This window comes from Schistocerca cancellata, chromosome 4 (assembly GCF_023864275.1).
Source record: "Schistocerca cancellata isolate TAMUIC-IGC-003103 chromosome 4, iqSchCanc2.1, whole genome shotgun sequence".
Classification (NCBI taxonomy): Eukaryota; Metazoa; Arthropoda; class Insecta; order Orthoptera; family Acrididae; genus Schistocerca; species Schistocerca cancellata.
In genome coordinates, this window is record NC_064629.1 from 571,205,490 (window position 1) to 571,232,353 (window position 26,864).

The 26,864-nt window shown below is 38.2% G+C and overlaps 1 protein-coding gene across 4 annotated transcripts in view; it reads left to right on the forward strand.

The window, feature by feature from the left end:
• The window catches only part of LOC126185093 (spectrin alpha chain), a 141,858-nt gene that overhangs the window by 43,951 nt on the left and 71,043 nt on the right, over positions 1-26,864 (forward strand). For all 4 annotated transcript variants that reach the window (XM_049927895.1, XM_049927896.1, XM_049927897.1 and 1 more), the window contains exons 2-15: positions 8,351-8,516; positions 8,597-8,692; positions 8,784-8,919; positions 9,247-9,377; positions 9,552-9,740; positions 10,167-10,355; positions 10,448-10,618; positions 12,922-13,089; positions 13,206-13,445; positions 15,051-15,239; positions 15,318-15,473; positions 15,568-15,700; positions 15,784-15,968; positions 19,684-19,836. In XM_049927895.1, the coding sequence (XP_049783852.1) occupies positions 8,367-8,516; positions 8,597-8,692; positions 8,784-8,919; positions 9,247-9,377; positions 9,552-9,740; positions 10,167-10,355; positions 10,448-10,618; positions 12,922-13,089; positions 13,206-13,445; positions 15,051-15,239; positions 15,318-15,473; positions 15,568-15,700; positions 15,784-15,968; positions 19,684-19,836 (2,286 nt within the window). In that variant the 5' untranslated portion in view covers positions 8,351-8,366. The remainder of the gene's footprint in view (positions 1-8,350; positions 8,517-8,596; positions 8,693-8,783; positions 8,920-9,246; positions 9,378-9,551; positions 9,741-10,166; positions 10,356-10,447; positions 10,619-12,921; positions 13,090-13,205; positions 13,446-15,050; positions 15,240-15,317; positions 15,474-15,567; positions 15,701-15,783; positions 15,969-19,683; positions 19,837-26,864) is intronic.

Here is a 26,864-nt window from a genome sequence, read left to right on the forward strand (position 1 = left end):
TACGACACGATAAAAGCATTCAACAAAACTTCTTACGTGAGCTTACAGTGGAAGACGTGAAGTGGTGCATCAATTACTTAAGAATGGATGAGCATACATTCCTGTATGTGCTCAGTGAAGTGTATCCTCATATCACAAAGCACAATATTCACTTAAGAACCACTACATCTTCAGAAGACAGGCTTACTGTAACACTCAGATTCCTTGCTACAGGAGAGGGCTATGTTAGGTTAGGTCAGGTCTCGTCTCCAATCTTCTTATTTTATTTTTGTATTCAGGGTGCCTCACGTTGTAAAGCGCCTCATCAGCTTCATACATGTCTATTAATTTTGTAGTTGTCGGCACACACCAATTGTATTTACCGGTAATGTTTATAAAAACATTACAGACGACAGAACGCTGAAGAGATGCTAGCTCTCCATGTGGTAACATGTCACATTGTAGTGAACAAAAGACAAGCGATTTCTTTGATCAAGTCTACAGCGAGACCCTAGATTTGATCAAATATTGGACGACATTTGACAAAGTTCCTATTACACCATCAAATATCTGTGACAAAGATTTTGGACAAAGATATTTGACAAAGAAATTTGATAGTGTAATACCGGCCTTAGCAGAGGAGCGCTACAGGATTGTAAGCTGCAGTGGTACACCTTGTGTTGTGCGTCACATGGAAAGTTGCTTCTAAAGATTAGAGCACGTGTATTTGAAACACGATCTAGAAATACATACGGATAAAATTTGGGTAATTGGAGTATCTGCAGAAACACAGTTGCAATTTTCACTATAGCCGATATATTCGTTTTGAGAAAATCAGGAACTGTATTGATGTTTAAAATGATTCTCATGTATTGTTTAGTCTCGGGCATATTTTCCAATGAAACTGAACAATAAGTGAACGTTTGCAGTTGTTCTTACATATGAATGGAATGGGCAAGTAACACTGGTCTTGAGTACTTTCTGCTGTACATACTGCACTAGCACACACGGTAAAGTAATGATTTCGAAGTTTGTGTTATGTAGTTTGTTTTTGAAAAATGTAGAGAGCTGTATGTCTGCTGGTGTGTTTTAGCAGATCAAACAATACAGTGCGAATCTGAAGGGTCATCAGAAGAGACATAAATTGTGGCAAAAATCAGGAAAAGAACTGAAGAAATCGCCGCAAAATAAATATGCCCACGTAGACCATTGATATCATCTATGATCTAAGAAACTGCCTCACAGAAACTGTGGTGTTACAGAAGTCGCCATTTCAGCAGAGGGTGTTAGGAATGTCTAGGACCAATTGCAAATACAGTGGTGGAAAAAACAATCATAATAGCAAGGAGGAGCTGCGCGACGTAAACCAAAGTTGGTAGATGTGTTTCTACGTCTGAAATCTGATGTCGTTTCAGATTTCATGCCAGTCGGATAAGAGTGGTGCTAGAGAATGTACGGTCGCAAGAAAGCAGCCACTGTAAATGATTGCTGGCAGCAGTGGTCTGGGAAGGTATGGTCGCAAGAACAACAGGCTCCAGACGGCCAGGTGGAACTACCGAGAGGGAAGACAATGTTCAGCATATTTTTGAGGGGGAAAAAACCTTGTTTCACAAAGAGACTAGCATCCAGCGCACGTTAGTCCATCGATTATTCATATGACTTGGAAACGCATACCTGTCGGTTTTTGAACATTTTTAGCACTTTCTAAGTTGATTTCTGAATGAATCGTAAGTTGATTTGTGAATGCGTCCTTAGTGTACATGATGTCTCTGTCAGGGAAATCCTCGTCGCATGTAGAAACAAACTTTCGTACAGACAAAAAGGGCTATACGAGCTGAGCGGAGTAAGGCCGAACGGATGAATGCCAACCGCTGTCTGAATGTGTGGTTGATTGGGTTTTCGAATGATGAGCGTTGTTATAATTATTAGCGAAATCCATAGATTCAGACTACAGGAGTGGAAATAAACGAATAACAGGTAAGAAAGATTTCGTATTACCTTCTCGGTGTATCCAAGAAAATTAAATTTTGACAGAAAATTTTTGGACAGATCGCTATACTAGTAAGGGCCAGTTGTACAGTCCCCGGCTAGCAGCCGCTTTAAGTTCTATTCTGGAAGAAGCGCGGAAAATGCGTTGTACGAACATGTAACAACGCCTGGCCGGAGAATAATCGCGGAATAACTAAACCGGTGATTCTGGTAGAGTTAGGAATAGTTACAGAATTAGTGAGAACAAGACTGTTTGTTAGAACGGGGAAGGAGAAGAAACGGGGACATCACACAAATTATGGAACAATATGACGATTCCAAGTTTGTATAAAAATTTCGTACTGCTCCTTTTCGATCTCATGCTTGAGAAACTGGAGCGTATGAATGAAGCGTGCAACTATTTCCTAACGTAAAGCTTTTTGCTTGTAGTAGGCCTAATAGGCATTTGATATTGGTACTTTCTGAATTACATTCCGTCGTTACAAAAAAATACCTTTTGTGCCAAAAGTCTCGTTTATTTTGTGTGTATTACAATTGTCGCAGTATTAAAAAAGTATTTTGTTTTATCTAGCAGACAGTGACAAAATAGACGTAATCAGATCGGGAAACCACACCAGTCTTGGGTCCTATTTGTATTAACAGCTTTTTCAGTATTAGACAACGACATTTCGACTTTTCATGTAGCAAAACGTTTGACGAACTTTGATGAGGTAATAGATTCTTTCGCAGAAAGGAAAGCACGCCATGTAATGCTGTTCCAAGATTAGAGAGAAAAAAATTCTAGGAGCTAAGGATTGAAGAAATGTGTATTGTCTTGCTTGTCTCATGTCTTTACTGGGTTTATGTATCCTATATTTAATTTTATGTCACACAAAGCAGCAAGTTGTTAGCTGATAGGGAACAAAGAGTGCAAATTTTCTGAAGAGAGCTCTTAAAAAAAGAGGGACAGAATGTCAAACTGGCCGACTGTAAGCAGGAGAGGCACCATAGGACATTTCAATTTCCACTGTCCTGAATATGGTTTGATGGCATCCATTACAAAATATACACGTTTCAATTCCACAGAGCGAAGTACAGTGACGTGCGATAGAAGAATGCTGTGTGAGGAGACGAGGCACTGCACTTTGGCACACTTACTGCCAAATAACATGGCTTACTTTTCCTCGAACACATATGTTTTATGCATCAGACTCTTCAGGAAGATGTTCGCTACAAAATGAACATATTTTTGAAAATTCGATTTTTTAAATTTTTGACGTCCTATCTCCAACGCTCTAGGGAATGGCGGGGTATTGCCCCGGTTCGGAAATATTAGAGATCCGCGTCTGATAAGCAGAGCAAGCTGACAATGAGTTACAGTGGGGAAGTAGGTAGTCTCCACGTGACTCGTGTTTACATTTAGCGATTTTGCTGTTTCCTCTTCGTTTACTGCTCTCACGTCAAATGAAAACAAAACAGATTTCTGTGGCCGGGAAGTGAATTAAAATACATTACATAATTACGGAAGGCTAAAATGTGTAATTAGTTGCAGGTTTTATTTTATTTCCACCTTTCCGACAGTCAAGCATTAATTGCCTTGCAGAACACTGAAGTTATTTTTGTCGGTTTGCCAAGGTAATTTTCTTTTATTAATCTTTTCCGCCGAGGTAGACACTATATTTGAAACGAAGTGTTTAATTCCACACACACTGTTCGCTGCATTTAAAGTGCTCGTTTTCAACTTCTAGCACGTTTGGCATTATGCCATAGTAAAGAACCAAACATGAGATAACACAATACTGGTACTCCAAGAAAATTTACATCCCGAAAACCACATTGAAAAGCATAATATCAGGTCGTGGCCTACTTCACTGGGAATCTGGACATACGAATGTGCACTCTAAATGTGCACATTTTAGTATGGATCACAAAATTCCGATCCTCTTGGAGTATCCTCTGATGCCTTGTTTCTTTTATGACATAATGTAAGATCTTTTAATGTTTTACACGTACGAACATACGGGCTCCCAACGACATCGTAGCTGCGCAAGCGCGGTGAAACCTGTCATCTGGCGCTCTTTGGCAACTGCTGAAATGAACCTATTTCTAACAGGTCGCGGAAAAATATTCCGAATGGTGGTTTGAAAAGCGTTACCATCAAAGTACCATTCTGACAGTTACACCGGAACTATATGCGATAATGTACGATGAATTTCTTAAATCACAGAGCGTTTGACTCTCATTTAAAGATCAACTCTTTGATGACGAACCATTTAGATGAATTTCGAGCTCAGAAGATCAGACATTTATGTCGTTATTCAAAAATTTACTGGCACCTTTGTGTGATATATCGTAAATTGTAATACGCTCATAAAAGATCAACATTGTATGTGAAAGCATTGCGTTTCGTGTAGCTACACAATGTATATTAATTTAAACCGTTAACTTTTTCTATTTGTGTGTTCGCCCTACTTAACAGTGATGTTGCTATTGGTTGACTGCATCACGTGTCCTAAGCTCTGAAACCCGCTGTGATCGGCTGGTAAGATCACGTGACATGAGCTATGAGTGGCTTCCCCTCGGAAAGTAACATGCGGTGTTTGGTGGAATACGAATTTATACTTTGGTAATACGAAAATATGCAGCGTACATATTGCTGCAAATCAAAGATCTTTCCAAAACGCAATTTTTTCTGTGTTTAGTTTTCTAAAGCGCCGGGAAATTCTACGCCTGTGTATAAAACCATAATCATTCAAAGGAATTATATGTTATACAGTACCGAGAGAAAATATACTGTCAGTTAACAGGGAAAATGTACATTTTCTCCCGGGAGCAAGTGTATTTTTACCGGGAAATCCGGGAATTTTTTTTTCCTTGTCCACGTATACACCCTGATCATACAACTTTAGCGTCATCAACAGCCAGCATTAGCCATCCCTGTATCGACCGACAAAGTGCAACAGGCATGGAACACATCCCACAGACTGACATTTTTCTGTGCAACATTATGAATACACATTTGCATGCATCCAACATTCTGGCGGTTACACCGGTTATTAATGTTCCAGAATTTAACATTTGGAATGGCATTTCTCACACTTCCATTAACCTGTGATCTTCCAGTTTTTATCACTTAAATATGTTAACTAGACAAATATATTCTCGAAATTTTGTCACTCTACATTATTTTTTGACCTTGCGATTTTTTCCCGTAATACCTTTTAATATTACAAATGAAAGTTTCCCATGGGATGTGTAGGAACAACACCATTGTTGCGAAGGGAAAGAAGGGGGGCGGGTATGATTTCTTAAAGGATCGTGGCTGCAATATGACTTCGTACCAGCTGATTGAAATATCCGGAAATGGGGATTAAAACAGTGAGATGAAGTTCAGTTACTTGAAATATCACAGAATTCTTTCAGAAACTAGTGTAATGATTGTGTTGTGACATTCATATTTTAGCACAAACCTTAATTTGTCACAACTAATAAACTTCCTGGTGAATAAAACTGTAAAGCCTCTATAGTGTTGAATTTATGAACTGTCACTGGCTTTTCACTTTGCAAACTACTATGTGTTACTGAAGAAAGTACTCAACTATTGCATTGATAGCACTCCCCTTCTTTGGGTAGCCTAATCTCTTTATTGTACATTGTTGCTGTTGGCGTGGGCTTCTCTTACTCCCGTGTAGTGCTGTTGGGTTACTTTCAGTGATATGAAGTGGAAACTAATATCTGCATTGTCTGATCATAGTGATAGAGATTCATTGATCACAAAAACATGGTAATGGCAGGGGGAAAGACCCCCCCCCCCAAAGTTCATAACAAAAAAAGTGTTTTACTTCATCTGAGCACCATCTCTGCAGGCGGTGGGAAAACGGGCGGTCTCTCCAAGTGCAAGTGCGCGGAAAATGTTCCATTCAAGTTGTCTGCGCAGCTGTGATATAATGAGTATTAGCAGTCTCAGTGCACTGGATTAGTTTTACTAAAAGATAGCATCTGTGTAGTAGTTGTTGGTTGCAGACCAATTTAAATTTGGTGCTATCCGTACTCTGTATGAAAGCCTGACAAGATGTCACAAAGCATGTTAATTCTTTTTAATGTCAAAAGAAACATTTGAGAAGCTGTTTAAAATTGTGTTTTCAGGTGTAATATGAAAACAAATATGTGGAGTAGCATACTCCCCTCATAAAATGCTAGCAGTGACACTGAGATGCGTACAGAAAGTAAATTTACTTGCTGGTATACATCAGTTTGCTGTTTAAAAATGATTTTCCAGTAACATAACTGGAATGTATTTGAAATAACTTGCAATTCTGTTTTCTTTTAAGATAGCCACCATAAATGAAAACGATTTTTTTATACGAAAATGACAAAAAACAGTTCAGGATTTCTTTAGAAATTCAGAAGTCCTTGAACCGTTAGACCCAGTGGGAATAATAAGTTTCATGACTTCATATAGAAAATCTGCAGTATTTTCGTCAGATATGTCTACATTTGCAGCAGTTCACTTTAAAATTGACATAATTCTGAGTTTCCGTGTTCAGTTGAAGAGTCATTGATAGTATGATTTTACTATGCACGTAAGTTATTTTATCCCAACAGACTGGTCATTTTCCACCAACTGAATTAATACTTCATGATCAATAATGAGTTCAGCACTCATCACGAAAATGCACTAGTACAAATAACAGCTCAGGCCCAACTGATGACTAACGGCAAATTCGCAGGCTCATGGTTATGCACACACATTCAAACATGTCTTCTGACAGTACAACTTCTCACGGACAAACCCTCCTACGAGACAGTGTATCACTACCAACCCAATAAATTAAACCTGCTGCCGGACATAGAGAAGTCTTTTCGTAGACAAGTGCCCGTATTGTGCCCAATTTGCAGGAGACTGCTTAATTGTGAGTCACCAAAGTAACAGTGCACAGTTATAGGCCTTGAAGCAGTCTTATTATCAAAGCTCATGTTTTGAGGTGGCAGAAGATGGCCACAGCTAGAAACACAAAGCTGCTTGTTATTTTCGCCTATCAAAGATACAAAACCGACTGGTTAAATGCAATTGTATGGCTATTAGCTGGTTTGTTTCATTTGCCAGGTAGCACCGGTGGTATGCGACCAGCAAGGTTCTCATAAACATCCCCTCAGTAATGGGAAACATATTTTTGCAAACTGTACTTTCGTCTTGTTGTTACTTAGACCAGGCAAGGTGACCTTCGATGACCTGTGGCCCCGATTCACATAATGCTTCCAGTAGCTCGTGGGCCGCCTCATCACGTGACGTGGCACCGATGCTCCTAGTCAGAACTGTATCATCTGTGGCGCTGGCCATCGGGGTTCAGTTCCAGGTGGGAATCGTCACTGAAGACAGTTCTACCCTATTTAGTGAGACAGCAGGCCAAAAACGTGTCAGGAGATTCCCTGTACTCGCGATGGGATACCAAATTGACTGTCACCCACCAAACAACCCAACAGTGATGGTGTAGGGTGCCGTTTCATTTCATAGCTGGACCCCCATTGGTTGTCATCCGCGGCACCCATATAGCACAGCGGTACGTAGACGACATTCTGCGCCCTATTTTGTTGCCCTTCATAGCAAGCCATCACAGGCTTACATTTCAGCAAGATAATACCCACCCGTATACATGGCGAGACTTTCTACTGCTTGTCTTCGTGCTTGGCAAACCTACCAACAGGGTCTCTGGGTCTCCCCAGTTGAGAACGGGCTCATTATGGGCATGACCCCCCAACCAGCTTGGGATTTTGACGATCCCTTAGGTACATCCTTTACGAATTTCAACTGAATTGAGCATGGTTTAGCTAGGAGCTTCTTCCAGATTTTTTTTCTCTTGGCAATAAATGAACCTACAGTTAAATAAATACAACATTTAGCCAATTAATAAAGACTGGAATGTGATTAATTTTTGCTGTTTCATGCCAAATACTACTACTTACTCATTGATTTCTAATAAAACACAAATTATTGTGCTAAAATTATTGTTTGACTAATTTTTGATGTTGCTGCTAGATGAATTCTGCTAATGATCAGTGGTAGTGTGGTAATGCATTAGCTGGAGGAGAGCGTGGGGGTGGGGGTTAATTTTAGAAACCAATCTGGACTGTCTCATTTTCCTCTGTGTACTGCACTACATCAGTAGTAGGATAATATCAGAATCTTTCCTATAACTGTATCTTAAACATGTAATTCCATTGCACGTGTGTTTTTACTGCCATCATCAGTTGATACCTGCTTTTTGCTGTTCCCCCTGTCTCTGTAACACACACTGAGTAAGGTTATATTCAGAATAATTGTATATTGTCTGTTGAATTTGGTAGTGTGCAATTTTCATGCACTGCCTTGGGTAACATTATCTTTTTTGTTTGTGCTTTTCAGAAGCCGAACCGAAAAAATGGATCAGATAACACCTAAAGAAGTCAAAATATTGGAAACAGCTGAAGATATTCAGGAACGCCGTGAACAGGTGTTACACCGATACAGCGACTTCAAACAAGAAGCGAGATCCAAACGAGAAAAGCTCGAAGATTCCCGTCGTTTTCAGGTAACTAATTATATCTACAATGTCCTAAAAGCAATGTTTTGTGAGAGCATCTGTTATCATTAATTGCCAATATTTTTCAGTACTTCAAACGGGATGCCGATGAACTCGAATCTTGGATCAATGAAAAACTCCAAGCAGCATCAGATGAAAGTTACAAAGACCCAACAAATTTACAGGTATTGTTTAATTTATTGTAAGCAATGTTGAATTTATTATTACTGCATCTATACTACACCAGAACCCACAATTTTGTTCTATTTTTGTCAGGCAAAGATTCAGAAACATCAAGCCTTTGAAGCTGAAGTGGCAGCACATAGCAACGCCATTGTTTCGTTGGATAATACAGGAATGGAAATGATCAATCAGGGGCATTTTGCCTCAGACATTATTCGAAGGCGACTTGGTAAGTTATTTTTCAACATATTGACCCTTTATTTTTATAGCAAATACAAAATTTCATTTTTACACACTAAAGGAGGAAATAACAGTAGTAAAAAAGTATTGTTACTGAAATTGTATCATTGTTAGTTTTTGGAATCTTAAATACAATAAATCTCAGCTTGCCTTCCAGTTAGGAGAAAATGTAAAGTTAGTTGGATGAATAAATAGTGTAAACTCATACAAAAAGACACAGGGGAAAAGTAATTATGAAGATAGAGGCTCCCCAGTATATACCAAAAGTTACGTATTTTTTTTAGTAGAATATATAGTGGACATTTTTTGTTTAAAGATGAACTGCATCGTCTTTGGGAACTTCTTCTGTCCAAACTTGCTGAGAAGGGTATGAAGCTGCAACAAGCTTTGGTGCTTGTCCAGTTCCTGCGTCAGTGTGATGAAGTCATGTTTTGGATAAATGATAAGGTACTGTTATGTTGTTGAATTCAGCTTTTTGTGTGTTGTCATACTGATCATTTTGAACTTGGGGCAAGAGTTTGGCAATTTTGTGATTAATTTGAAGCATTTACATGTAAAATGCACATTACGGCGGTGATGAATGAAGGAGTGATGATTGTCTATTTTCTCCATTCTTACTAGGAAACATTTGTGACGACTGATGAGTTTGGCCATGATTTAGAACATGTTGAAGTCTTGCAGCGAAAGTTTGATGAATTTCAGAAGGATATGGCTTCACAAGAATATCGTGTCACTGAAGTTAACGAACTAGCTGACAAGTTAATTATGGAAGGACACCCAGAGAGAGACACTATCAGTCAACGGAAAGAGGTATTACTTTCTAACAACTCTGTTACTTCATTAACACATGTTTTTCCAACTATAGATTGTAAATAAATCATCATCTATGGGCAGATTTTCTGATGGCAGTTTAAAATTTTTGTGCTGATTCAGTGAATTGTAGCGGGTCGTATGTCCGAAATACATTTGTATATAAATTCACACCCACCCTGAAAGGTCTGTGCTTGATACAGCTCATGTTTTTTAACCAAAACACTAACAACATGTTGAGCCATGATCATGTTGGTGGAAGACCTAACACTGAACCACTGAGCAGTAGTCTCTTCCATTTTTTCTGGTACAAATTCAATTTTTCATTTTTTGGATGGTGATAACAAGGAATATATTCATGAAATACTAGTTACAGATCACACATTTGTTTTCTTCTCATTCATTATAATGTCTGATTTCTTGCAGGGACTTAATGAAGCTTGGATGCATCTTAAGCAGCTGGCTTTAATGCGCCAAGAAAAACTATTTGGTGCTCATGAAATTCAGCGTTTCAATAGGGATGCTGATGAAACTGTTGCATGGATTTCAGAAAAGGATGTTGTCTTGTCCTCTGATGACTATGGGCGTGACTTGGCTAGTGTTCAGACACTGCAGGTTGGTTTAGTTTCTCACTCTGCACTGACACCTTCATTATTTGTATTGTGGTAACTATCTTTATGTACAGTATTTCTTCCCTCCTGTTTCAGAGAAAACATGAGGGTGTCGAACGAGATCTGGCTGCACTTGAAGATAAAGTGTCTACTCTTGGGCAGGAAGCAGATCGCTTATGTGGTATTCATGCAGATCATGCTGACCAGATTCAGGCAAAACGAGCTGAAATTGTTGCTTATTGGGAGAGCCTTACAAGAAAAGCTGAGGTAGATTTTGCATAATAATAGTGTAGTATTTAAAGCAATTACAAATACAGTAACTGCAATGAGATCATTTTTTCCCCTTTTTCTCTGTTAATTCTCGTGACTGACTATCTAGTTCATAAATCACATATGGCTTCTGGATACATGAGATATACATTAAATATTTTTGTTACAGTCACCAATAACAGAACATTCCTGGAACATTCAAACTGATTAGATATTAATTACAGAAATGTCAGTGTGTGTTGAAAGATAATTGTGAGAAAACCTCTCTTAAGCTCAGTCTTGCGCCACTTTAAGATATATTGATGTACTGGATGAGAACTACTCCAGCAGAAGTACTTTCAATGTATTAAATGTCTTTGTAACTCATATGGTTTTATATTTGGTGGAAATAGCGAAAATACTGTTAAACACATTATGTTTCATTGTTTTATAGTCGCTTAGCATTGGCCATTGTTGGACACAGAAGCTATTCCAATTTACAAAAGAATAAAAGAGGTTATTTGTTAAGTAGTTTTTATCCACTTTTACATTTTCATAATCATTTTGATTACTTTAAAATTAACCATTGTTCCCTGCCCAATTATACTATCTTAAAAGGAAATAAAAATTTGAGACATACACAATGTGATCAAAAGTATCCGGACACCTAGCTGAAAATGGCTTAATAGTTCGTGGCGCCTTCCAGCGGTAATTCTGGAATTCAATATGGGGTTGGCACGCCCTTAGCCTTGATGACAGCTACCACTCTCGCTGGCATACATCAATCATGTGCTGGAAGGTTTCTTGGGGAATAGCAGCCCACTCTTAACAGAGTGCTGTACCAAGGAGAGGCATCTATGTCGTTTGGTGACGCCTGGTATGAAGTCGGTGTTCCAAAACATCCCTAAGGTGTTACGTAGGATTCGTGTCGGGACTCTGTGCAGGCCAGTCTATTACAGGGCTGTTACTGTTGTATAACCACAGGCCGTGCATTATGAACAGGTGCTCGATCGTGTTGGAAGATGTAATCACCATGCCTGAAATGCTCTTCAACAGTGGGAAGCAAGAAGGTGCTTAAACATCAGTGTAGGCCTCTGGTGTGCAAAACAACAAGGGGTGCAAGCCCCCTCCATGAAAAACACGACCACACCATAACACCACTGCCTCCGAATTTTACTGTAGGCACTATACACGCTGGCAGATGACGTTCACCAGGCGTTCGCCATACCCACATCCTGCCATCGGATTGCCACATTGTGTACCGTGATTAGTCAGTCCACACGACGTTTTTCCACTGTTCAACCGTCCAAATGTTTATGCTCCATACACCAAGCAAGGCGTAGTTTGGCATTTACAGGCGTGATGTGAGGCTTATGAGCAGCCGCTCAACTGTGAAATCCAAGTTTTCTCACCGCCCACCTAACTTTCATAGTACTTGCAGTGAATCCTGATGCAGTTTGGAATTCCTGTGTGATGGCCTGGATAGGTCTATTATACATTAGGACCCTCTTAAGGTGTCGGTAGTCTGTCAGTCAACAGATGAGGTCGGCCCATACAATTTTGTGCTGTACGTGTCCCTTCACGTTTCCACTTTACTATCACATCGGAAACAGTGGACCTAGAGAAGTTTAGGAGTGTGGAAATCTCGCATACAGACGTGTGACACAAGTGACACCCAATCAACTGACCATGTTCAAAGTCTGTGAGTTCCGCAGAACACCCCATTCTGCTCTCTCATGATGTATAATGACTACTGAGGTCACTGATATGGAGTACCTGGCAGTAGGTGGCAGCACAATGCACCCAATATGGAAAATATATGTTTTTGGGGGTGTCCAGATACTTTTGATCACATAGTGCAGCTATGCTCGACATTCAAAAGATATCATACTCATAGGACAGAAGAAAAAAGTTTTTGTGCAAGCTCTTTATATAATTAGTATTGCTGTTTCTTCTTGTTGCTGATATCCTAAGTTTTATGTAAATTGTAAATTAAATGTTTCATCTGCATGTTTTTATTGCCAACAGAGTATTCTGCACATACAACAAAATTTCCTTTTCATGAGAAGGTTTTGACTAACAATAATAACTCCACATGTTCTTCTTATGTAGAAGAATGCTGATTCTATTTTCAGTGGGGTTTGCTGCAATTTTTTTCAGTTATGGTGAATACTTCAATTGAATAACTGGTCAAGAAGAAACAAATGTATTTGAGCTTGACTAAAAAACTGATCATAAAGTGCAAAATAGTATAAAACTGTAACATTTATTCTGAAACTTTGCCACATGATTACCTACTGCACTTACCTGCTTCCTTACAGGAACGTCGCCAAAAGTTGGATGAATCATACTACTTGCATCGTTTTCTGGCAGACTTCAGAGACTTAATTTCATGGATTAATGACATGAAAGCAATAATATCTGCAGATGAGTTAGCCAAAGACGTAGCAGGTGCTGAAGCACTGTTGGAAAGACACCAAGAACATAAGGTTGTTATATTGCTTAAACAATGAAAAGAAATGTTTCACATAATGTTTTGGTGGATTGTTTTAATTAAATATGAAACATTCTTATTAATTAATGAGCTGACCATTTCTATCCATAGGGTGAAATTGATGCAAGGGAAGACAGTTTCCGAGCAACAGCAGAAGCTGGGCAGCTACTATTAAAACATGGTCATTATGCCTCTGAGGAAGTAAAAGATAAGCTTGGTGTTCTGAGTTCAGAGAAAGCATCTTTGTTGTCTATGTGGGAAGAACGTCGCATTCTTTATGAGCAGTGCATGGATTTACAACTTTTCTATCGTGACACAGAACAGGCAGATACTTGGATGGCCAAACAAGAGGTATGGCAACATATTTTTGCATGTAGATTGTCATATATATTCTGGAAGCCACTGTATGATCCGTGGCGGAAGGTACATTGTACCATTACTAGGCCCCTACTATGATAGGAAGTAAATGACAAGTGACAATTTTGTGCTGAATTGTAAATAATAATTTTTTGCTGGGTGTTCCCTTCCCACCATTTTCTTGATCCATTTTCTACAGTTGTGCTCTGTTTCACAGCTATAAAACTAAATTAGTTTTTTAAGACTTAAAGGTACGTAGTTTTAAGTAAAATAACATTATGTGCCTTCCAGCAGCTGTGATCTTAGTTTTTTAGTTACTGCTGCTAGCCTGCTGCACTAATAACATGTCACAATTGATAGTTTATCCACAAAGTCACACTAAGTTTAACTGTATTGACTGAGAAATTATTTTTGAATATATGTCAATAGATACAGTTTGATCATTTTTTGCTTGCATTCATATGCTTGATGTGGGGTATATTTGCAGCTTGCAGTCTGCAGGATACACGTTTTACGGGCACACACTGCTGGTTGAGATGAGGTTTTTCAGTTCCTCAAATTAAGATAAAACAGAAAACAATCTTGTAACTGTTAACAGATTAGGTATGCAAATACAGTGTAAGAAAATCTTTCCATTCTTAGTAACAATGGCATATGGAGTATATTGTTCAGTTGACACTGTAACAAACAGTTGTACTATCAGTGATGAGTGCAATGTGTGTAAGTAGTCATAGCAATTTTAAAGTAAAAACTTAAAGTGCTATTAGGCTTTCGCGGAATCTGGCACAATCCCAGTTTGATAGTGACACATTTCCGACAAAAAGAAATGAAATAATAAACCAGTATAATGTTTTATATTAGCCGCTTTTGTTGACTGTCAAATGATAAAATAAGTTAATACAAGCTTCAGATCACTATCAGAGTAGTTGTTTGTGCATAAGGCTGAGAATTGAGTCACTGTCCCATGATTTTGAATACTCAGTGCCAGCAGAACAAAAGGATTAGTTCAGAGATAAGTGAGTGCCTTGAAGTTTCAGAAAATTTATTAATTAATAAGAATGGAAAAAATCCGTTCTTCAGATCAGCTTTGTGAGTAAATCAATTGTTGTGTACTTACACTAACTGTAGAAGCATGTCTCTTAAGAAAGATAGGAGATATATTAAATTGATGTGTGTCAGCATAGTAATTGATCTCTAAAATCTATCGTAATCACGAAAAAAGAATAAAACACTGGACTCTCGTTCGGGAGGGCGACAATTCCACCTGTGTATGGCCGTCGTCATTTAGGTTTTCCGTGATTTCCCTAAATCGCTTAAGACAAATGCTGGGATGTTTCCTTTGAAAGGGCATGGCTCACTTCCTTTCCTATCCTTCCCTAATCCGATGGGACTGATGATTTCACTTTTTGGTCCCCTCCCCCAAATCGACCATCCGTGAAAGAAGATACTGGAGTCACACCAAAGCTTCATGGTGCAGTTAAGAGTCATAAATAAAGATTGCAAGAAACGTTTTGTGTGTCTTCAGGTCAAACATGTTGTAAATTGATTGTGTCCATAATTTCAGTTCAGTCTAAATATGTTATGGTTATTCCGTTTCAGGCATTTTTGGCTAATGAAGACCTTGGTGATTCCTTAGACTCTGTTGAGGCGCTTATTAAAAAGCATGAAGATTTTGAGAAATCTTTGGCAGCACAAGAGGAGAAAATAAAAGCACTTGATGAATTTGCCACAAAATTAATAGAGGGTCAGCATTATGCTGCTGATGATGTTGCACAACGTAGAGCAATGGTAAATAGTATATAACAGAATAATAATTTCATTCACAAGAGACAAGAGAGGAATTCTAATGTTAATGATTTGTTGCAGCTTTTAGAACGCCGTTCAGCTCTGCTAGAGAAATCAGCCCAGCGTAGAGCAATTCTCGAAGACTCAAATCGCTTCCAACAGTTTGAAAGGGACTGTGATGAAACTAAAGGTTGGATCAATGAGAAACTAAAGTTTGCCACTGATGATAGCTATCTTGTAAGTGGACAGTTACAATAAGAGTTAAAACTTTTTAATTAACATTGACTTTTGGCTACATATTTTTAACATTATATTTCCCATCCTTTTATAGGATCCCACAAATCTGAATGGAAAAGTGCAGAAACATCAAAACTTTGAACAGGAACTTAATGCCAATAAGTCACGAATGGATGAGATTGCTTCCACTGGACAGGAATTGATTGAAGCAAATCACTATGCATCAGGTTTGTAGTCATATCCATAGCCAATTACATGAGGCATGTCTGTTACAGAATAGTGCATTATTATTATTATATTATTATTACAGATAGAATCCAGTCACGCATGGATGAAATCTTGCAGTTGTGGGAGACACTAGTTTCAGAAACAGAGAAGAAAGGTTCAAAATTACAAGAGGCTTCTCAACAGCAGCAGTTCAATAGAACGGTTGAGGATGTAGAATTGTGGTTGTCAGAAATTGAGGGTCAACTGATGAGCGAAGACTACGGCAAGGTACATATGAACTTGAACCAAAATCTTCAAGTACAGTTGATCGTAATTTGGAAATATGTACAGAATTACTATGAAATGATTTCAAAAGCATGTTATAATTGCTTCCACATTTTTCTTGTTAAATCGGACACTTCCCTTTTTGAGTGTCATTCTATTGAACCTATCCAACTGCCTACTCTGACCAGTTCATATTTCACTTTTATATATCAGTTCAATTTTAGTGTTCTGTTGGCAAAATTAGTTAGTTTCTCTAGTTCTGAATTGTTTCAAAATATTGGAGTCGTAGTTCCCTGAAATACTCCCTATTCTCATACAACTTTTCAGACTTCAGTCATGATACAAAGGAAGTGTTAAGCAGAGGAAAAGCACATAAAATGTATAAACAAACTTTTCATTGACTTAACAGCCTAGGAAGTTTGAGTTGTGACCTCATAAGGAATAGCCAGACATTGTGACCCAAAATTTCATTCAGGCACCATCAGACGGACAGTAACTACTACAAAATTGTTTAGGCTGGTATGTTTCTACTTTAGAAAAATAGAGTTTAAGGGTCAGACACAGGTTCCATTTCAGGCCACAGAAGTTGTTTGAGAACTTGAAAACAAAGAAATTTTATTTTGTTTATCAAACCCATATTGAAATTTTTTTTTCCAACCCCCTTCCTCCCCGAACATTTAGTGAGTTCAATCAGTTAAAGATATACTTGTGTGGGGAAAGCCATTGCAGGTCAAGTGGTAAAAGATCTGCATTCTGTTCCCAAGGGTTTGGGTAACAGTAACTGCATAGTTTCCTATTCTCTGATGGGAGAATGAAAATTCCAGGAATCTTTGGTATATTGTTTTGTTAAATAATTAATTTTATTATGAATTAGGAAATAAAGAACACTGAAGTTTGTTGACTTGGTGGTTCTTAGGATTTGGTCTCTTGTTAATTGGAGTGGGTCATTTAGCATAACATTTTTATTCTCCGTTCATTGTTGTTATTTGAAAGGAAGTTTTCCTTATGTTTCATTAGTAGTGAAAAGTTTCTTATTTCCCCCAGTAGCTCTCTTCTTATTCACGCCAATGTCTCTTCATATTAGCAGTAACTCAATTACCTTTTATTTATTTTTTACCCTATAACATCAAAAATCATAATATTAAATGCTCTCACTAGAAATGTTACTCTCTTAAATGATTTTACAAATATCACTGACTCATTGGTGCCTTTTCTTTAGAAGGTTTAATCTTGAACCACATTTCATGTGTAATTTTCAAGGAAGGAATAAAAATGTACATTGATGGTTTAACTGAACTGATTTATGAGGCCATTGATAGTGGCTGTTTATTCCTCCTCTTACTCAACCCTCTGGTGTACACATTCACTGGAGGTCTAATTAGGTGTATAACACCTGGGACCACCCAGCGGTCCAGGAAAATCGTGGGAATATTTTTCCATCTGGGAAAATGGAAATTTTTTGAGAATTCCAGAAATTTTTCATTATTTCAGTTAAATTTTTGTAATTTTTACTATTAAGAACTGATGCTCTAACAAAGAATTTTACTTTAGCCCGGTACTGCACAATAATAGTGCAGCAATAAAACATAACCCAGATAATAACATCAAAATAAAATTTTAGTTGCAAAGAAAATGTGCCATTAACAATAAAAAATCACAGAGCGCACACAAGCGTCGCCAACGGTGAAGCATGTTGGACTTCGGGGCAAAGAGCATGCAATATTTCGTAACAACCAACTGTTTTTGATGAGCATGACATCACAAGTATTTTCTATAACAGGGCACAGAAAAATATTGTGAATTGTGGTTTCGGAATCTTTACTTTGAAAGTAAATTTCCTATTACACAAGATGAATCATGTTACGTCTGGAATGTGTGATGAATTTATTAAATCATGGAGTATTTGACACTCATTCAAAATTTAACACTTTGAGGACCAGCCAATTAGAAAAATTTCAGGCCAAGAAGACCAGCCATTTATGTCATTATTAGAAATATTACTGGCAGATTTTTATTTGGTGTATCTTGAACAAAGTTTCAAGGTTAGTTTCTTGTATTGATTTTAGTTCTTTCATAGATTTCAAATTATTGCAATAATGATGGCAAAAAGTATAATTATGCTTAAAAAAAGGTATGGAGTGAGTTCTTGAGCAATTTCACAGTAATAGATTTTCTATGCAAAAATCTAAATTCTTGAGGGAACATGTGTTCAGCCAGTTAACACACGAAATGTTCAGTGCACAGCAGTGAAAGTAATCATCACGTTTGTCAGAAATATTCAGCTACTGCAATTTAAGATGTGTTTGTAGTATCGTGCCTAACCACACCATCTGAAAAACAGCAATAATTTTTTGACGACTGATATCACACACATCAAAAAAAGTTTTGAGTCACCCTGGTTCCCAGAACTCTTGAAGATAGATGTTGACTGTGGATATTGTATCACAGACTCAGTCCCTTTGTTCAGAAATGTCACTAAACCTGCCCAAAGATGTAAACAACCATGCATGAGCAGCACCTATTAGACAGAGTGTGTCCAACAGCTGATCGGTTCTAGTCATTCCACCAGGAAGGAGGTACACGGCTCATGTTGTCTATAGTTAACCGTGCCTAGATGGTCAGTACCACAGTTCGATCGCGTCCGCATTGTTACTTTGTGCCAGGAAGGTCTCTCAACAAGGGAAGTGTCCAGGCATTTTGGAGTGAAGCAAAGCGATGTTGTCCAGACACGGAGAAGATACAGAGAGACAGAAACTGTTGATGGCATGCCTCGCTCAGGCTGCCCAAGGGCTACTACTGCAGTGCATGACCCCTACATACAGATACAGATTATGGCTCGGAGGAACTGTGACATCAATTTCTGAGCAATTGAATGGTGTGTTGAAATTTATATAGATTCGGTTATTTCCATCAGCAACCATTCCAAGACGTGTCTTGGAATGAGTGATTAGAGGTAATTTCAGTTCTACTTCTACTTTAAGCACCTTGTATGCTCTATCTGTAATGTTGTCAAGTTTGGATCGCACAGCTATGAATGCACAGGGAAGATCTCTATAAAATGCTAATTAGGGCTTTAATGCTAATTTTTTGAAACCAGTGATCTACAGATTTGCTATCATTGAATTGGTTGGAAAAAGAAAGATAATATCAAGGAACACCTTAAATCACAAAAGCACGTCTCGACACAATCAGCTGTCATTTGTTGAAAGCTTAAATACAACCAAAAGGCAAAAATAAGCCAAAACCAATTTACAAAAAGAACTTTTGAATTTTTTCCAAAAAGCAGCATTCCTTGAGGTTGTTTTATTTTGGAGAGTAAAAACTCTTTTATTGTTGTTTTATCTCTAACCAGATTTTTTATTGTCCCTTTACTGTTTATAAAATGAATTTTTATACATTTATTGCAGATAAAGGCCACACCAACAAACTTGTTAGACATTAATTTCTCCAAAAATGTGCATTAATTTTGCCAAAAATAGCTGCTACATTTGTAAGTCACCACTCATTGACTACAAAACTACTGTGACAGAAGATAAGATCAGAAAAGTTGTAGAGTAATTAACGTATTTACTCTACCACAGATATTTGTTGTTAGTGTTGCCAAAAAGTCTCCAAAAAGAGATTTGTGCTTCAGTGATGGTGTGTCAGTAAAATACTATTATTGCTAGCGGTAAATTACTCTATATACAACAATTTCACAACTTCAATTGCTTTTAAGGATCTGACAAGTGTGCAGAATCTTCAGAAGAAGCATGCATTGTTGGAAGCAGACGTTGCTTCACATCAAGACCGTATTGAAGGCATTCGTGTTGCTGCAGCACAGTTTGTGGAAAGAGGACATTTTGATGCCGACAATATAAAAGCTAAGGAGGTAATGTACCTTATTTATCTTGTTTCCTCTTTTGTATCTGTTATATCTCTCCAACTGTTAAAACATCAAAATGATATCTGTAAATAATACTGGTTTTACAGCTTGTTAAGAAAAGAAACACTGTGCAGTATGTTTCTCAGTTTTTGTGAACATATATAAACAGCAACATGCACCAAATGAGAGTTGATTAATTGGTATGCTTTGGAGGGAATAACTATGGGTGATACGTAAACATGACATGGTTGACTGGTAGAGACTGGTTGACTGCAGAAAATTACTTGGACCCAGCTGTGCTGATGGTGCTGTGTATGAGGGGTCAATGGTAGTGGTGGGGATTTCCTTATGGATGGGACAGCGCAGTAGGGGACGTGTGGCTCTACACCTGAAACCTTCATATAAGTACATCTTTAACATTTCTGTCTGTTATTGCCATTTTAAAATTTGCTTCTTTTGTCAAAATACAGTGGACTGCACACAGTTTCATCTCATTAATTTACTAATGCAGTTGCAATTGTGACAGAATCCTGAAACAGTCCATTATCAAGCCAGTGTTTAAAGGCAAGCCTGGTCAATAGCGTATGAAAAGCTCTTGCTCAGGATAAAAATAAATGTGTGATCCCTTCACATATGTTGTTACAAATTAATACCAATTTTCATTTCAGCTATCGATGGCTTGTAAAATAATATTTCATACAAAAAAAATCTGTAGTTACTAGTGTATTGCAGTAGATAAGAAACTTTCACACATTAACTATATGGCAAAATACTCTTTGCTTTCCCTGCTATTTTTTGCCAAAAACTAGTTCTACTATCTTAAACCTTTTATGGTATATGAGGGATGTTTTGAATATTTCCCTTTCACTCGTGTGTGCATATGATTGGAAGTGAGTGCACTATGTCCAGTCCATTGGAGATACAGATCTTGTTTCAAATGTAAGGAAACATTCAGTATGTTAGCTACATTTTGTATGCACTTACATGGTGTCCAGAACAGGGGAGGTGGACTTGCCCATTGCTGAGGAGGAGAATGCATTTCTGTACAGGGGCCAAGATATCTTGCGTGAACTTTATTTTTCATGTTACATTGACTATGTTGTTGATGATAGATCACTATTCATCAAAAAGAGACAGACATTGAGCAACAATCAGTCACGTAGAAGAGATGGAAAATTCCTCAACCTTTGGAAAAAGTCTTTATACTCACTCTCTCACTATTATGTGGCATCGTTATGACCTGGCTGGGCTAGTAGTAACCTTTACTGGGCCTGGATTATTGGGAAATGAAATGGGTGTGGTGTCAAGAGATGGGGAAATGATACGGGACGGTGTTGGGCCACTGTTAACAATTCACCTAATGTTTACACCTTTGCAGCAGTACCCCAAGCAATCATGTTTGGAACTGCAAATTGGTGCACAGCACCTGATTACATTATACACATTGGATATTTATGCTGCAAAAAATTAAAACAGGAAGTAAGTCATTGTTCATTCATATAAAAGGTTTCTGAGAGGTCTTTGTCCCTATTTAAGGAAATGTTGTTCTCCTGTGTTCTTATCATGGAATTATGTTATTACAGTACTGAATTATGGGTGCAACTGTTCATTTTATATCATAAAACTTGCTTGCAAAAGCATATTTTTGTCTAACTTATTGTTTGAACAGCATTTTTCACATGGAAGATGTAGTTAATTTTGCAGCTGCTGCCCTAACAGTGGCTGAAATCATTAAAGAGAAGGGCAGAATGTCAAAGATGATGACAAAAATTCAGATGTAGTTGGCTTCATCCTAGGTTGGGAAGAAAGGGTGAAGGCAGGGTTATATAATCCCCATTAATGCAGGAGTTGTGGCCTGAAGATTGCCTGCAGTTTTGGAACTTTATGGATGTGGCTTGTTTTGGGAAGATGCTATTGATGATACAGGAAGGAATTTGCTCAAGTGACACCTTAGTGCGGGAGGCAATTTTATAGTCAGAAGTAAGAAATGAACCATTTGTTTACACTCATGATGATCACTCTCTCAAGCAAGTTTCTCGTTGCTTGCATGCTGAAAGGAACGAAAAGATGCTATCAAATCAAACATGAACTTCTGTTAATGAAGACGTACATATACAAATAAAAAATAACATATTTAAAGTTATATTCATAATTATTCAGAAATGAATGACTGGTGGGGTACCTTATTATGATACAATGGGTTGTGAGGATTATTGTTTCCAGATTGAATTTTTATTATGCAGCAGTGTGTGTGCTGATTTGAAACTTCCTGCCAGATTAGTACTGTGTGCTGGACCAGTACTCAAACCTGGGGCTTTGCCTTCCATGGGCAGGTGCTCTTACAATCCCCCCCTGGCTGTGGCCAAGCTAGGTCTCTGCAGCATCCTTTCGTACAGAAGTTCTAGTTACCTACAAGTTTTGCAGGAGAACTTCTGTAAGTTTGGGAGCTAGGAGATGGAGGCACTGGCAGAAGGAAAACTGTGAGGACAGGTTGTGAGTTGTGCATTGGTAGCTCAGTTGGTAGATCACTTGCCTTAGGAGGCAAAGGTCCCAGGCCTGAGTCCTGGTCCAGCACACAATTTTAATCTAAAAGGAAATTTCAAATCAGTACACACTCCGCTGCAGAGTGAAAATTCATTCTGAATAGTTACAATGTATTTAGTCTGGTTTTTATTGCATGTTATTAATGGAGCTGGCAGTTGCTGTAATTGCAGGCAGGCAGCACAATCTCTTGGGAAAGAAAGCATGATGTGGAGGAAAGCTTATAACGTAGTCAGTAATAATCTGTAGTGGCTAATGACAGAAAACACTGACAACTTTAGAATTGTTACTGTAGTGGTTACGAGTCTGAACATTGTAAGTAGGATAAATGTATCTGTGAATAACATGAAAACAGTATGTGATAGTCTCACGGGAGCTACAAAATTTTATCAGTTTACTGGAATGAGGTCATAAACATCTTACTGTTATTACAGAGGTATGCAAAATCCTTAATGTTTATTTTTTGTTTTATTTTTGGTCTTATTATAGATAACAGTGTCAAAACTTCTTTTCACACCACCAGTCAAGTTTTTGAATTTTGGTTTATGTCCTCACACAAGAAGTGGGCAAGCATTTGGAGGGGTATTGTCACATGGGATGTTTCACAGTATTTATAGGACAGCTTTGTTTCCTGATATACGAGGGTTATTCCAAAAGTAAGGTCCGATTGATTGCCAAATTGAAACCACAGTGAACATCAGAAATGTTTTACTTGTAACAATTAGCTACACCTTTCAGCTACTTCTCTACGTAGTCGCCGTTCTGACTTAGACTTTTGTCATAGCGTTGTACCAACTTTTCAATAGCCTCATCATAGAAGGCAGTTGCCAGTGCTTTCCGCCAATTCTCCACGCTGGCCTACACCTCGTTGTCTGTGTCAAAATGTTGTCGTCAAAGACAGCGGTTCATGTGACCAGAGATGAAACTCAGGGGGAGACAATTGCGGACTGTATTGTGGATAATCTCACATTTCCATTTGAAAACGATGCAGGAGCATCTTCATTGCCCCTGCAGAATGCGGCTGAGAATTGTCTTGAAGAAGAAACAGCACGACAGTTATGTAATGTTAGCTGCATAGCTTCAGGCGAAATTTCTCACCAGGCCCTCGTACTTGGCGGCAGACACTATTTTCTAGACATCTTTACGCACTCACTGCGAGCTCAGAAATGAGAAGAGCGACGTGATGCTAACGGGTTATACTAGAGACACTACCCAACACATCTGTGCAAAGCTTTATCGGATTTTCATAGTCATTTCCATTTCGCGACCAATCGGACCTTACTTTTGGAATAACCCTCGTACAAGGTTCCTGAAATATATTAATTAAAATTAATACTTATTACCTAGATGTTATTCTTCACCAGCTTCAAAATAGTCCCATTGGGAGTGAATGCATATATAATAATGTTTTTGTCACATTTTAAATGCATCCTGGAAGTCTATTTGTTAGGGTTTTTTATCTTCTGTGATTCCATGTAAATCTGCTCCAGTGTATCAAGTCTCTGCCCTTTCAATTTGATTTTCGTCTTACGAAATATGAAGGAGGCTTTATTTTGCTGAGATGCAGAAAGCCTTTTCAATGATGACAGTTTCTTCTTACTTTGAGGATCATAGCCATAAACACAACTTTTTCACCAATTAGATGAAAGTTTGGATTTTCTGGAAGCAATTAAGTTCCATGCAGGTTTACATGTGATGTTGCTTCTGATCATAATGGATGGTGTATACGATCTTACATAATCAGATCTCTCATTTCCTAAACATTTTATGATGTGCTGTTAGTTGATCAGTGGATATCATCTTGTACATTAATAACTTATCTTTGTCTGTATCGGATAACTGTAAAGTATTGTTTGTACACAATACAAGTGTAAGTATTAGTGATTTGGGTCAGGATCTGAATAATACAACAAATTAAGTTCTGAAGAGCAATTCTTAGTTCTCAGATGATAGACTGATTCTTAATTGCAGTAAGACATAACACATCTGCTTTGTTAAACACAATTCTTATTGTTCTGATATTAAAGTTTCTTACAATGATGGCACAGTTAGTGACACAGATCTACATAACTAGCAGTAGTTACATATTCATGACCTGCAGTAGCTGAATGTAGTTACCATTACAGTTTTCTAACTATCCACTATCATCATCACTGATACACTGAAACTTATTTACTTCACATTTTTTGTTCTTTTATATCTTGTGGGCAATAGTTGATACTCACTTCAAACAGGAAAAAGATTTATAATCTAAAAAAGGAGCCATTCAGGCAGTACATTGTGTTGATTCATAAAGTTCTTGTAGGTTCTGTTTAACACGCTAAAAATTCCTACACTAACATTGTAGCCCATTCACTTGCTTAAGTCATTTGTGATTGGCAGCATATATTCAGTGAATGCAAGTCAAGGGCGTGGTCTCTGTTTCCGTTACATCTTCAATTGATCAGAAGAGCTCTGATGCTCTATAACATATGTCTTGTATAAGCTTCCAGAACTGAGGGTTTTTGATGACAAACTACAGATTTTCCAACTCAAGTTAAGATTTTTCTCCTGGTAAACACCTTTTATTCCCTGCAGGATTGCTATTTGTCAGCTTAATTGTGCAGTGGGACAGTACCATTCATATGTGAGTAGTCCCTGATAGTGGTGTTGTAATTACAAGTCTATAAAAGCTTGACCACGTATAGAAGGAACAGGAGTTTTTACCTGATCCAACCATCTTTGACTTGGGAAAATGATGGATCTCTCAAATCATTCCAGGTGAATGTTGATTTCTCTTAATTGACTGTGATTGACACCTTACCCATTATTAAATCTTCTAAAATGAAGTAAATTTTTATACTAAATAAAACCAAGTTCAGTTGAGAAAATTGTTAAAATTACAGCATGACTAAAAGGCTGGCCAGTGTTTATCTTCAGGTGAAGCAACTTCCTGCTGCAGATAGAATCACATAAAACAGAAATTAATACTTCTAGCTTTCTAAAATATACATTCCTCCTCCTCCTGGCGGGTTAGAGGGATTGCATGAAGAAATTTGGAAAGGAGAGGCAAGCCATTCAGATTGTAGGTTGTGAGGACGACACACCTGTTGTGAGATGGAAGTGTTGTAGAGATGAAGGAAAGCAAGATACTTCATTCTTTCCTTTCCTCCTCCCCACAATGGGTGATCTACTCTCAGCCAAGGGTCTGAGTGACATGACTCCCCTTTCCCACCATCCTCAACCAATCTCTTTTTCTATTGTGAAAAAGGAAGTATAGCTCTGAGAGAGATGAGAAATATTTTTATTTTAAATTCTTATAGATGGAAAAAAATCCCAACACAAGAAATAATTAATGTACAGTGAGGAGATTTTGAGAATGCATTTATCTAGGTAACATATTTAAGTGATTAACTGCAACATCACAGGTTAATGTAAGTGTGAGAGAAGCTATTGTAAATTTGAAATGTTGGTACATTAATAAAAATCAGAATGTTGAATGCAAGCATGCAAACATGCATGCATTGTGTTGTTAAAGTGCCAGATGTCAGTTTGTGTGATGGAGTTCCTTGCCTATTGTGCTTGGTCGGTCAATACAGGAATGGCTAATACTGGTTGTGGATGATGGTAGAGTTGTTATATATGCTCGATTGGAGACAGATCTGGTGGTGGAGCAGGTCAAGCCAACGTGTCAGCACTCTGTAGAGCATAATAAGTTACAACAGCGGTATGTGGAAAAGCATGATCCTGCAGGAAAACATCCCATGAAACTCTGTTCATGAATGGCAGTACGAGAGTTGAATCACCAGACTGATGTACAAATTTGCTGTCAGGATACGTGGTATGACTAAAAGTGCACTCTTGCTGTCATACGAAGTCTCACTCTAGGCCATAACTCCAGGTGTAGGTCTAGTGTGTCTAGACCACAGGCAGCTTGGTTGCTGGAGATCACCTATCCTCATTACCAACACATGGCCGTCACTGGTGTCGAGGCAGAACTGGTGTTCATCAGAAAACACAACAGACCTTCAATCTATCCTCCAATGACCTCTGACTTGACACTGTGGAACCTACTGCTGCTTGAATTGCTGCTGCAGATACAGTGTGGTGCTTCACAGCCATATGTCAAACACAAAGATCTTCCCTCTCGGTAGTGCCACATGGCCATCTGGAGCCTGTTCTTCTTGCAACTATACCTTCCCCGACCATTGCTGCCAGCAATCATTTGCAGTGACTTCTTTCCTGCTGAGTCTTTCTGCAATATCGGCAGAAGGTCCATCCAGCTTCACATAGCCTTATTACATGACCTCGCTCAAACTCAATGAGATGTTGATAGTGGTGTCTTTGTAACCTTAAAGACATTATTGACTAACAGCAACTCACTATGTCCAGTCTCAAAGGTAACTAACACTCATGACTGTTACAGCACATATTTAAAGCAAACCTAATTTGCAGCCTCATTGTGAGTGGTGCTACTAGCGCAGATATACACACATGCCTACAAACTTTTGTTT